This window comes from Rhinoraja longicauda, chromosome 6 (assembly GCF_053455715.1).
Source record: "Rhinoraja longicauda isolate Sanriku21f chromosome 6, sRhiLon1.1, whole genome shotgun sequence".
NCBI classification, from domain to species: domain Eukaryota; kingdom Metazoa; phylum Chordata; class Chondrichthyes; order Rajiformes; family Arhynchobatidae; genus Rhinoraja; species Rhinoraja longicauda.
In genome coordinates, this window is record NC_135958.1 from 70,464,926 (window position 1) to 70,477,519 (window position 12,594).

Below are 12,594 nucleotides of genomic sequence, written 5' to 3' on the forward strand. Positions count from 1 at the left end.
GTTTGAATTAAATGGGAAAGGATGAGTGAACCAAGGAGTTGTGCAAGGAGTGGTCTCTGCAGAAAGTGTAAATGGGTAGGAATGGGAAGATGTGACTGGTGTTGGATCACATTGAAGATGCTAGAAACGTTAGAGACTGATGTGTTGGATGCAGAGGCTGGTTGGGTGAAAAGTAAGGCTAGGGAACTATCGTTGTTCCATCTGGGAGGAGGGGGAGCAAGAGGCGAACTACGAGATACAAAGGAGACCTGGGTGAGGGATCCATCTTCAACAGCGGGGGGGGGGGGGGTGGGGACCACGTTTATTAAAGAAAGAGGACAACTTTAATGTCCTCGTGTGGAAAACCTCACTTTGGGTGCAAATGCAGCAGAGACGGAAACCATGGAGTTAGAGAGAGCACAGTCTTGCGGAAAGCAGAAAGGCATGGGAAAACCAGCATCCTTTTGCAAACCAGTATCTACAGTTCCTTATGTCTACATTGTACTGAATTATATTTGGTCTGTAAAATCCTGAAATGCGTAGTCACAAAAATATAACACACAGCCATTTGTTTGAATATGTTGAACTATTCCAGCATATGTGGTACTATTCCATGGAAACAGGGACAAAAGAGATTTAAGATGCTGGGACTTGAGCAAAAAACAAAATGTTGGAGAACTGTGTGAATCAGGCAGCATCTGTGGAGGGAATGGACAGACAATGTTTGAGGGTCAGGAATCTTCTTCAGACTCCATGGGAAATTTACCTGCACTTTAGTTGACGTTTTGCTTTGATTTGGACTTTAATTTAAAAAGTTGGAACAGACGAACTGTTACTCCTGTAACTGTTCCTTTATTAATCATTCTTCTTTCTTCAGGATGTACAGTGGAACGACATTGATTACATGGACAAGAAGAAAGACTTCACATACAACTTGCAGTTCTTTGGAGATTATCCTCAGATGGTGGATGAATTTCACAAAAAGGGGTTGAAATATGTCATGATTATGGTAAGAAGAAAAAGGCAGAAATTACCTATTAATCTAAATTTATATACTAAAGCTCCCATTTGTTTGTTTGTTTGTTCCTGAACTACAACCAAAACGGTACTCGACAGCGTGACAATTTTAGGCCCACCTTACTCACCGTCGTCCCTTTGGTGCTTATTGAAATCGGCATTATATTTTTAAAGTTATTCACATTTTAAAGTTTAAACCTATCTCCTAGGGAGGGAGGGGGGATGGAGGGAGGGAGGGAGTGGGGTGGAGGGAGGGGGAGGAGGGAGGATAAGGGGGGTTGGGGATGGAATGGGGAGGGGGAGAGGTGTTGGAGGGAGGGAGGGAGGGAGGGGCGGAGGGGGAGCGGAGGGGGGAGTGGGGGAGAGGGTGTTGCACCAATGCAGGAGAGGTTTGAGCCCAATGGGTCCACTTGGTCTAGTTAAAAATAAAAATAACTATCATTGCAGCATTTGAATCCACCTGACTACCTTTAACCTGCTTCTCGACTTTGGCTAATGTGGCACAGTGGTCTGCAACAGTATCTGGTGAAGAGCATTCAGGATATTCCCTGGCCATATCTCTCTTCAAACAGATGATTTTTTTCTAATGCTCTTCCAATGTCGGATTATTTTTCTATTGCTAGCGGAATTCATAAGGGGATAAAGCTGCGGAATGAAAAATATTGTTGATTCATCACGTAATACAGAGAAAAAAGGGAACATTTTGGGGTCTCTCATCAATGAGGTGAATTTGCTGCTAAATGTTAAAGACCAAATTTATAATTTAAAAATGGCAGATTACAAATCTATTTAAAGTTGTAGACATGTTTTGATTTTTCAGAACACAATACATTGTTAGATTCTGATTCAATACTTTCTTATATAGCCATCGAATATCCAGCTGAAGATGTAATCTCTTGGAAGAATACAAATCAGTCGATACCAGACACTATCGTACAGCACATTGCTATTTTCTATTGATGAACCAAGTTAGCCAAGGCTGAAACTATTTTTTAGCCAACCCTGCCCTTACCTAATGATCTTATGCTATGCCCTTTGATTTCTTAATATGCCAATGTGCCTCGTTTTTCACCTTATGTTAACCTGTGTATTTTTTGCCATTCTTATTTTTCTTTTTCCTTAAGGGTTCCTCGTAACAGCTCTTTTGCTTTCTATTGCAGGATCCAGGAATCAGCAGTTCACAGGGAGCAGGGAATTATAAACCATATGACGAAGGCCTAAAGAGAGGAGTTTTTATCACAAATGAAACTGGTGAACCATTAATAGGCAAGGTTTGTGTAGCAAAGACAAGTTTGTCCTATCTTTTAATTTAATTTTTATATTTTCATTTCACCAAATGTTAAGTAATATTGACAACATCATTTAACCAGCTCTCACACGAAGAAATGAAAAATCCTAGAAATAGTCTTCTTAAGAATACCATAAGTGGTTCTTAAATTATCAATTGCTGGCCTACAAATAAGCTTGTTAAATGCCTCTCAGAGCAGAACCTCAATCTAACATTTTGCCAACTCTATTAAAAGTCTATTAATTTTAAACACTACAAATTCAGTCCCAGTGTGGATACATATATTGTTCCATTGACTTTTATTGTTTCACATTTATGTGTATCCCATTAGGATAATCACTGAGGCATATGATGTTGAACTGACAGCTTTGCATAAAGCTTTACTGAGTTGGAGATGCATGTCGTAAAATTTTAATCTTTTATTATACAGTGAAATGTCATCAGGGTTGCACGAAAATAGTTGAGAGACCTACTTAATACAAAGAACAAGTTTGTTCTCTGTTCCTTTGAATAAGATTTGGAAACAAAAAGTCTGCAGATTTTCACTTGGAATGAAATGACTGAAAAAATATTCCTTTTTAGGAGCTTCAAATTATCATTAAGCATTTCTTTGAGATGAAAGGTTTGATTAAGTGTACTCTGTCACAGTTGCAATTTCAAATGAATCTTATTAACATAGCACAATTTAAAAAAAATGTTTCCCATGCCATCTTTTGACTTCTAAATGTGTTGTTTTGAAACAATTTTCATGACAAGCTTAACTTGAAACTATTTGCATTTATTGTGCAGTCTAACCACACCACAGACTCTCATTTTATTAATGTAGTCTGGATTTTAATTTGCTACTCCACCCGGCCTCTGTAAGTGTATTTGAATAGTGCTGTAATTACTTTGTTTAGGTTTGGCCTGGACCGACAGCCTTCCCAGATTTTACAAATCCAGAAACCCAGGCATGGTGGTACGAGAACATTAAAGAGTTTCATGATCAGGTGCCATTTGATGGAATTTGGATTGTAAGTATGTAAGTTAAGTTCACCAATTTTTCTTGTGTGGAAAAAAATATTGCTAAAGCTGTGCAAAGTGCATTAGATTGTTCCTTGAGTGGAGCAACATTTAATAGAAACCTGAGGAGCAGCATTTTCACTCAGAGGGTGGTGGCTAAATAGAATCAGCTGCCATAGGCGGTAGTTGAGGTGGGGACTGTAATGGCATTTAAAATACACTTGGACAGGTACATGAATAGAAAAGGTGTAGAGGGATATAGGCCGAACACTAGCAAATGGGACTAGCTCACATCACTAATGAGCTATCTTGGTCCACATGGATGAGTTGGGCCGAAGGGACTGTTTCCATGCTTTATGACTATGATTTATATTCCATATGCTTATGATAATTTATCATGTACAATTACTATGTGTTTCCATTTCTTTAATAAAACCTTGCTTAACATAAAATTAAATGTAAAACGAGGAATTATTAAAGTGGAATTTCTTTAGTCAGTGGGTGGTGAATCTGTGGAATTCATTGCCACAGATGACGGTGGAGGCCAAGTCATTGGGTATTTTTAAAGCAGAGATTGATTAGTAAGGGTGTCAAAGGTTACAGGGAGAAGGGAGGAGTATGGGGTCAAGAGGAAAAATAGATCAGCTATGATCGAATGGCAGAGAAGATTCTGGGCCAAATGACCTAATTCTGCTCCTATGTCTTATGGAAAGATCTTTTAAATGTACATAATCATTTTATTATTTCTAGCACCATGACTTTATGAGATGCAATTAAGATTAGAGGTTGTTAGTAAATTGTTTTCCATTGAAAAGTTTGCCTTTATTCATGAAAATTGTACGTACCCATTTGTCGCAAACTTATTTTTGAGAATCAAGTAGATTTGAAGTGCATGGAAGGGATGCTAGAAAACAGCACAATGGATGTATTTTAAAAGATGCGAGGGAAGGTACTGGCCAGCCTTATCATCAGCGGCATATTTCTTTGAGGTTGACTGATGCTCCATGACTGAAATAAAGCTCCTTGTTTCACAGGATATGAATGAACCATCCAGCTTTGTTAATGGAGCAATAAATGGGTGTCCAGACAACAATTTAGAAAATCCTCCTTATGTTCCAGGTAAAAATCAAATTCATTCTGTAAAGTAAAAAGATTGTTTCACTGTGTTTCTACCAAGTCTGCCTGGATCATTTCTTTGCAGTAATTGATTCGGAATTTTCTGCACTTTTTTTTCCATGTGGTTTATCTGTTTGCGCGATTCTTTTCCATTAAAGAATTTAATCCGCTTGCTATGAAAATGACTGCTGTCTATTTGTCTGTTGCAGGTGTGACTGGAGGATATCTGAGGTCTCACACAGTTTGTATGACTGGAAAACTGTACCTGTCATCACATTATAACCTGCACAGTCTGTATGGCTTGACTGAGGCCATTGCTACTCATAGGTGAGTGACAATTATAAAAGCTAAGCATTAATTCCACTGGGCCTGGGCCACAATATTGTGTATAACAGGCAATGCTACTTATACAGAATGTATTTAAAGTATTCAAAGCACTTTTTTTTTCTGTGTTGCTGGTTGCTCACCAGTATCCTGAGCAATTAACTATTCAAGTGTGAGCTTTGGAAATTAATTTATCATGCTGTTCTACTTCAATTTAATGTGATGCAAAGGGCTCACAAAATCCACACAAGTAAACACGTGCAGCACGATTTCCATATATAGCTCAGCAGCCAAGAACCACATATTGATTTTATATAAATTTAAAGTAACATTTATAAATCTGTTGGCTTTTCATATCAGACAACCTATCATGAGCTAGTTTTCCAATTCGATTATTCTGAGTCTTAATATTTTGGCTACATATCATTGTTGGGGAACCTTGGTGTTGAATCAAAATCTTGCTGGCCTATTGAAAAGCCAGTGCTCTGACATCGCCCCACAACCTGTTATGGATCATGCCCTGTATTCCTGTTCTCCTTGCTTACTGTCCAGCGTTTGATCTGATCAGACCCTGGTGTGGAATATAACTTAGGAGTTTGCAGTTAGGAGAACTTTCCCTGTCTGTTTCTGCTTTCTCCAAATCGTAGCAACATCAGTACCAACACATTACTGAGGTGCTAGAAGTGCTTTCACGAGTGCATGTTAATGCTCTATAAATGAGATTAACAAGGTCACATGAGGGCTCTAATTGTGCAGATACCGATAGAACCCTGTGACTAAATCTTTTAAATTAAATAGATTGGCAGAACAATAACGATTAAAGGACTTGGCTGTCAATAGCAATCTTAAAAATCCATCACTGACTGACATCAGCAAAGGTTATTGAAGTGAGATTGATGAATCACTGAAGAAAACTTCCATAGTTTGAAATAAAGTGAGATAGATGGCAGGAGTCAGTTGATCAAATGTTAAGCCACCATGTGCCTTCACATTGTCTCCTTTCATGCATTTAGTGCATTGATCAAAGTGATTGGGAAACGTCCTTTTGTGATTTCACGGTCCACATTTCCCAGTCATGGTCATTATGCTGGACACTGGACAGGGGACGTCTCAAGCAACTGGAATGACATGTACTACACCATCCCAGGTATCGAAATTAGCATTGTTTTTTTTCAAATTCATTTGAAACTTTAACTATAACTTCCTTAATTTTGATTGGAATTGTAAACGTAATACCATAGTCATGTAAATTATGTATTATGCATCTAATCTTTTCCTTTTTCTGTAATAAATGATGAGCTATAAAGTGTTTGCAAAGGAAGCATTTGAATTATTTTTAAATTAGTTTAGAAATTAATTTTGTTCTATATTTAATATTAAAATTTAAATAGGCCTTTCTATTGTTTGTATCAGCTATTCAGGATAGCATGTAGTTATGAGCTACCTAGATATCAGAGACAATGGAGAGATTCAGGAAGTATCTATACATATCTAGCGAAATGTATACAAGGTAAAAACTTAATAGTATCTTTTATTTTTCACAATTTAGATTTTTTTAATTTTTATTTAATTTGAACCCATGAACATAATTACTGGCTGACAATGGAGTTAATAACTGTTCTCAGCCTTTGCCCTAGCTGTTGTATGCTAACCACTTCATGCATATGAAAAATCTCCTTGTTTTTAAATTCCTGGTGCCTGAATGTTTCTGCAATCTGGAGAAACTGAAATTATAATTGTGTGATTCTAAATCCAATATGCAATGTGTATTATTCCATCAGAGAATAATTATAAGCTGTAATTGTTGATTTATTTAGGAGTAGCACAGTCATACAATACTTTGTGAAATAATGTACAATTTAACTATGAAATGTAGAATGTGAAAGATAACCTGTTTTTGATTTATCATTGTAGCTATAATGCTGTTTAATATGTATGGAATTCCTCTTGTGGGAGCGGATGTGTGTGGCTTTGGTGGAGCCACCAGTGAAGAACTCTGCATGCGCTGGACTCAACTTGGATCATTCTACCCATTTATGCGGAATCACAATGCCTGGAAGCAGCTGGTCAGTATCAAAGATTGCTTAGAAATTTAGTTTAGAGATTCAGCGTGGAAATGGGCCCCTCAGCCCAATAAGTCCGAGCGGACCATCAATCACTCATTCACACTAGCTCTGTTATCCTATTTTCTCATTGACTTCCTACCTATTAGGGGCAATTTTACAGAGGCCAATTAATCTACATAATTTATATGTCTGGGATGTGGGAGTAAACTGGAGCATCAGGAGGAAACCCACGTGGTCACAGGGAGAACATCCACAAGTTCCACAAATGCAAACTCCACACAGAAAGCATCCGAGATCAGGATCTCTGGTAAAGTGAGGCAGCAGCTCTACCATCTGCGCCACTCTGCAACATTCATTTTGTTGAATATCTCTATTCTGTTGTTTTTTACTTTGTCGCCTACAATAATGCTTCTGCAGCTGTATCTCAGCTTTTGATTGAACTTTCTAACTTGGCTATATCACCCACTTCATGCCTTACTCCTGATTTGGGGCACTATGCATCGCCAAAATAGCATTCTAACTGTCCAGCAACAAAGCTTCATTTTCTGCACAATATCTCAGTAAGGACACTTCTTAGCGGTTTATTGACACAAGGAACGGCAGATGCTGGATTACGAAAAAAGACACAAACCTATTTGAAGTGGCGAGTGTTTAATACTGTAGGATGCACAGAGTGAAATGGTTGATTGTTAGTTGTCTGTTCAGTACTATAGCTTGTTATCTGGCACCACTTTTAATGGAACAGACAACCTGGGAAGTAAATATTTAATGTTTTTTACTTTGCCTTCACAATAATCATTTCTGTGAAAGAACATTGTTCTAAAATTTAAAAAAAAATACAGTTCTGGTATGTTTAAGATGTATGTTTCAACTATGCAATTGAGTGTGAGAAGTTCTCCCACAAATCACATAATTGCTGTCTGTACAATTTTCTCCACTGTGATCTATTGCTTTCTAGGCTGCAATGGTTTCCTCAGCTATCAATAACAGCTTCATGACTGGAGGCAATGCTTTCAAAAAACAAAAGGAAACTATTGAAGTTTTAGATAAAGATATCAGTGACAGTTGCCTAGCATGTACAAGAGGAATTAATGTTTGGAGAAAAATGTTGACTCTTATGTTTATTAAATTTTATCCATGTTCAACTTAAGGATTTAACTTTATTAAAAGGAAATGACGTTCATGATGGGAGACCTAACAAGATGATGCCTTGTTGGCCTACTGTACTCTCTACTGGGAATATGGGAAGGAATCATTCTGTAAAACAGCTTGAAGATGTTTCCATTTCTCAGGAAATATTCTGTACTCGTGCTTCCATTATTGGGTAAAGGACCACTCACCAAACTCTTTAACATGTGGTGATCTTAGTCAATAGTTGCATTAAAGGCTTTATTCACAGAGACATGCAGTGTTTGACATATGCTGTTCAGTGTATAGGTGGATAATCTGTTCACAAACTTGCTTCCACATAAGTGTAACAGATGAGCTCACAGTTGATGCACAGTAATTGAATACAATTAACCTTAATTGATATGATCCCACAGATTGAGGTAATGCTAATCAATACCTCTCACTACCTCCCTGTTATTTCCTCCTCCTTTACATCATTCCCAACACCCCTCTGAGACCCCTCCTCTCTGTCCACACTATGAAATTGGCTTTGCAAATTTGCTTGTAAGTTTCTATCAGAGATGCAATAGCCTGAATTTGAAGTCCCTTCTTTGGCATTCATCCTGTGGATAGCCATTTACGATTTCTCAGCCAATCAACGGGATGATATTGAGGATCTAATATTGAGGATAAAAACATGAGTTAGTATTTATCCTAAAATGTGAACAATTGATGTAAAGAAAGGACTGTGCATTTTGTTTTTCAGCCTCAAGAACCTTATGTCTTCAGTGAATCAGCACAATCTGCAATGCGGAAAGCTCTCTTTACCAGATACACACTGTTGCCTTTTCTTTATACACTTTTCCACAAAGCACACTCTGCTGGAGAGATGGTAGTTCAACCATTGTCATTTGAGTATGTTATCTTTACAGTGATATGTATAAAATGGATTTGCACCCAATGAGGTTAGAAGTACAGTGCCCTCCATAATGTTTGGGACAAAGACCCATCATTTATTTATTTGCCTCTGTACTGTACAATTTGAGATTTGTAATTAAAAAAATCACATGTTGTAAAAGTGCACATTGCCAGATTTTAATAAAGGCCATTTTTATACATTTTGGTTTCACCATGTAGAAATTACAGTTGTGTTTATGCATAGTCCCCCCATTTCAGGGCACCATAATGTTTGGGACACATGGCTTCACGGGTAATTGTTCAGATGTGTTTAATTGCCTCCTTAACATCCCCAAACACCTGTCCAACAGACCAGAAACACTCTTCAGGAGTCACGTGTGGATTTGCCAATGACCACTGTCCGCAGAAGACTTCATTAACAGAAATACAGAGGCGACACTGCAAGATGCAAACCACTGGTTAGCTGCAAAAATAGGATGGCCAGGTTACAGTTTGCCAAGAAGTACTTAAAAGAGCAACCACAGTTCTGAAAAAAGGTCTTGTGGACAGATGAGACGAAGATTAACATATCAGAGTGATGGCAAGAGCAAAGTATGGAGGAGAGAAGGAACTGCCCAAGATCCAAAGCATACCACCTCATCTGTGAAACACGGTGGTAGGGGTTTATGGCTTGGGCATGGCTGAAGGGTCTGGCTCACTTATCTTCATTAATGGTACAACTGCTGATGGTAGTAGCATAATGAATTCTGAAGTGTATAGACACATCCTATCTGCTCAAGTTCAAACAAATGCCTCAAAACCCATTGGCCGGCGGTTCATTCTACTGCAAGACAATGATCCCAAACATACTGTTAAAGCAACAAAGGAGTTTTTCAAAGCTAAAAAATGGTCAATTCTTGAGTGACCAAGTCAATCACCCGATTTGAACCCAATTGAGCATGCCTTTTATATGCTGAAGAGAAAGCTGAAGGGGACTAGCCCCTAAAATAAGCATAAGCTAAAGATGGCTGCAATACAGGCCTGGCAGAGCATCATCAGAGAAGACACCCAGCAACTGGTGATGTTCATGAATCGCAGACTTCAAGCATTCATTGCATGCAAAAGATATGCAACAACATACTAAACATGACTACTTTCATTTACATGACATTGCTGTGTCCCAAATATTATGGTACCCTAAAATGGGGGGAACTATGTATAAACACTGCTGTAATTTCTACATTGTGAAACCAAAATGAATAAAAATGGCTTTTATTAAAATCTGACAATGTGCACTTTAACCACATGGGATATTTCTATTACAAATCTCAAATTGTGGAGTACAGAGGCAAATAAATAAATGATGGGTCTTTGTCCCAAACATGGAGGGCACTGTGTGCTATTCAGCCCATGGAGTTTATATCAGATCTCAAACCAAATCACCCACTTATTGTCTTTGTAATCTATTCTTTCACACATGCTCACACTCTGATGAAACTCCTACCAGTCATCTATTGTAGGGGTAATTTACAGTTGCTAGTTTACTAAATGCCAGCATGCTTTGAGGATATAGGAGAAAATCGGAGCAGGCGGAGGAAATCCTTACAGTCAAGGAAGAACGTTCAAACTCCATGTACAGTCGACATTAAACCTGGATTGCTAGAACTGTGTGACATTTCCACTACCAGCAGCACACTATTGTGCTGTGGATTTATTTTATATAATCCCAATCATATACCAATTTGAAATCAAACCTTCTCCACAGTTGATTCTAAATTAAAACGTGTTTGTATGTTAGATTTTGGCGTCCAAATGAAGCAAAAACCCTTTAAAAAAAAAAAAAAGTGCTAGAAATGCTAAATTTTAAAATTTCCAGTTTCCAGCATTTTTGTTTTGGAGTTCCAACATCTGCATTTTTTTTCTTATTTTCACCTTCTTTAAAAAAGTTTTCTTGTCCTCATCTGGTAATATTTCTTAACTGGAAGAGAGGATTTTTGTTTGTGTTGAGGGCTTCATTGGCCCAAGGCATTTTCACCATTTAGAAACTTGTGTAATAACCTTGTTGGCAAAGTAAGTTGTAAGGGGGGGGGGGGGGTAAATTTGCAAGATTCATTGGCAATTTTAGATACCAAAAATATAGAGTTTAAAGTACGCAAATAAGGAAACCCTGTACAGGACTTTGGTGAGATGACAGCTGGAGTTCTACATTCAGTTTAAGTTTTCTTTGTTAATAAAGGATATGACTGTCTTAAAGATGATGCAAATAAGGTTTGTTAAACCTAATTTGTAATGAGAAATTGGGCAGGATCGACCTGCAGTATCAGAAATGAGTGTCTATGCCATCAGTTAGCATGGTGGAATGTATTAAAGTATCTAGTTTACAATACTTTTTTTTTAAAGTAACTTCATTGGAACTTGTGTCAATTGTGTTGGAGATATACAGATAAATAAACATTCTCTTGGTTTTAGATTCTCTCAAGATCCAAATACATGGAGCATTGATCATCAATTCATGCTGGGGGAGGCCCTTCTCATTACGCCTGTGTTAGAGCCTAAAACAGTGGAGGTGTCTGGCTACTTTCCCTCAAGTACATGGTATAATCTGTACAATGTAAGTGAGTCATGCATCTCCCATTCTCAAATGTTGCCATGTGTGATCACAGATAGTGTACTACATGCTTATATCCCATGCTTATTGTAATTACATTTATATCACTGCTTGATCTAAGATGTCAATCATATGAGACCTTACCATTTTATGCAGTCGTCTATTTCATGTCTTTCCTGTTTGCTCTCCAGTGCAAGTTTACCACACTAATTTTCATGCAGTTTTATTATAATCACTGGAGGGGAAAGAGAGAGAAGAGGGTTTGCAAAAAAAAAAAGCTTCACTCCAAAGCAGTGACAAATAATGGTGTTGTAGTATCCAATGCTGGGAGATTTCAACTCCATTCAAAATTTACTCCTCAGCACACTGAAAATTATATAATGGATCATATGAAGTCAACTAGGTTAATCCCAGTGTGCACCAAATATTTTTACCTGTGTTTGTGCATCTATAAAATAGTCTTCATTTTAATATCTCTCTCTGTCTCTTAATTTGTACATTTCAATGTTTAGGGTTCTGCTGTTCATAGCAAAGGCCAGTACATTGTATTACAGGCTCCCTTGGATACTATAAATGTCCATGTGCGAGGAGGCTTCATATTGCCTATACAAGTAAGTAGATTCAAGTAACGTTAACTGGACTAAAGTTTAAGTACAGCAGAACTGCAAAATGCACAATAGCAGGACAGCCCCTTGTTGGACATCCCACGGATTAACTTTTACTGTTTTGCACCCCTACCAAAGTTAAAGTTTATCCTGAGTTTATGTTGCACTTGAATGTTTTCAGAAGATCACTTTTGCCACAAGCCACAGTCAACTTGGAAGATAAGATAGACACAAAGTGCTGCAGTAACTCAGTGGGTCAGGCATGGTGCTGGAGATGGTCTCTGGAGAAAAAGGATGGGTGAAGAAGTCTGAAGAAGGGTTCTGACCCGAAACGTCACTCATCCTTTGCTTCCAAGGATGCTGCCTGACCCGTTGAGTTACTCCAGCACTGTGTCTATCTTTGGTATAAACTAGAATCTGCAGTTCCTTCCTACACATTTTGCATGATAAAATGGTTTGATGTTTGTATCTTTCCAATTTACAGAATTATAAAACTATAGTATGTTTGTGGCTTCCTATAATAGAGTCATAGAAACATAGAAAATAGGTGTAGGAGGAGGCCATTTGGTCCTTTGAGCCAGC

General features: G+C 37.9%; 1 protein-coding gene across 1 annotated transcript in view; it reads left to right on the forward strand.

Moving 5' to 3' along the window:
- LOC144594576 (lysosomal alpha-glucosidase-like) overlaps positions 1–12,594 on the forward strand; it is a 39,157-nt gene that overhangs the window by 18,907 nt on the left and 7,656 nt on the right. The window contains exons 8-17 of the mRNA XM_078401297.1: positions 857–988; positions 2,157–2,267; positions 3,184–3,297; positions 4,321–4,405; positions 4,612–4,729; positions 5,740–5,873; positions 6,641–6,792; positions 8,669–8,817; positions 11,269–11,410; positions 11,920–12,018. Of these exons, the coding sequence (XP_078257423.1) occupies positions 857–988; positions 2,157–2,267; positions 3,184–3,297; positions 4,321–4,405; positions 4,612–4,729; positions 5,740–5,873; positions 6,641–6,792; positions 8,669–8,817; positions 11,269–11,410; positions 11,920–12,018 (1,236 nt within the window). The remainder of the gene's footprint in view (positions 1–856; positions 989–2,156; positions 2,268–3,183; positions 3,298–4,320; positions 4,406–4,611; positions 4,730–5,739; positions 5,874–6,640; positions 6,793–8,668; positions 8,818–11,268; positions 11,411–11,919; positions 12,019–12,594) is intronic.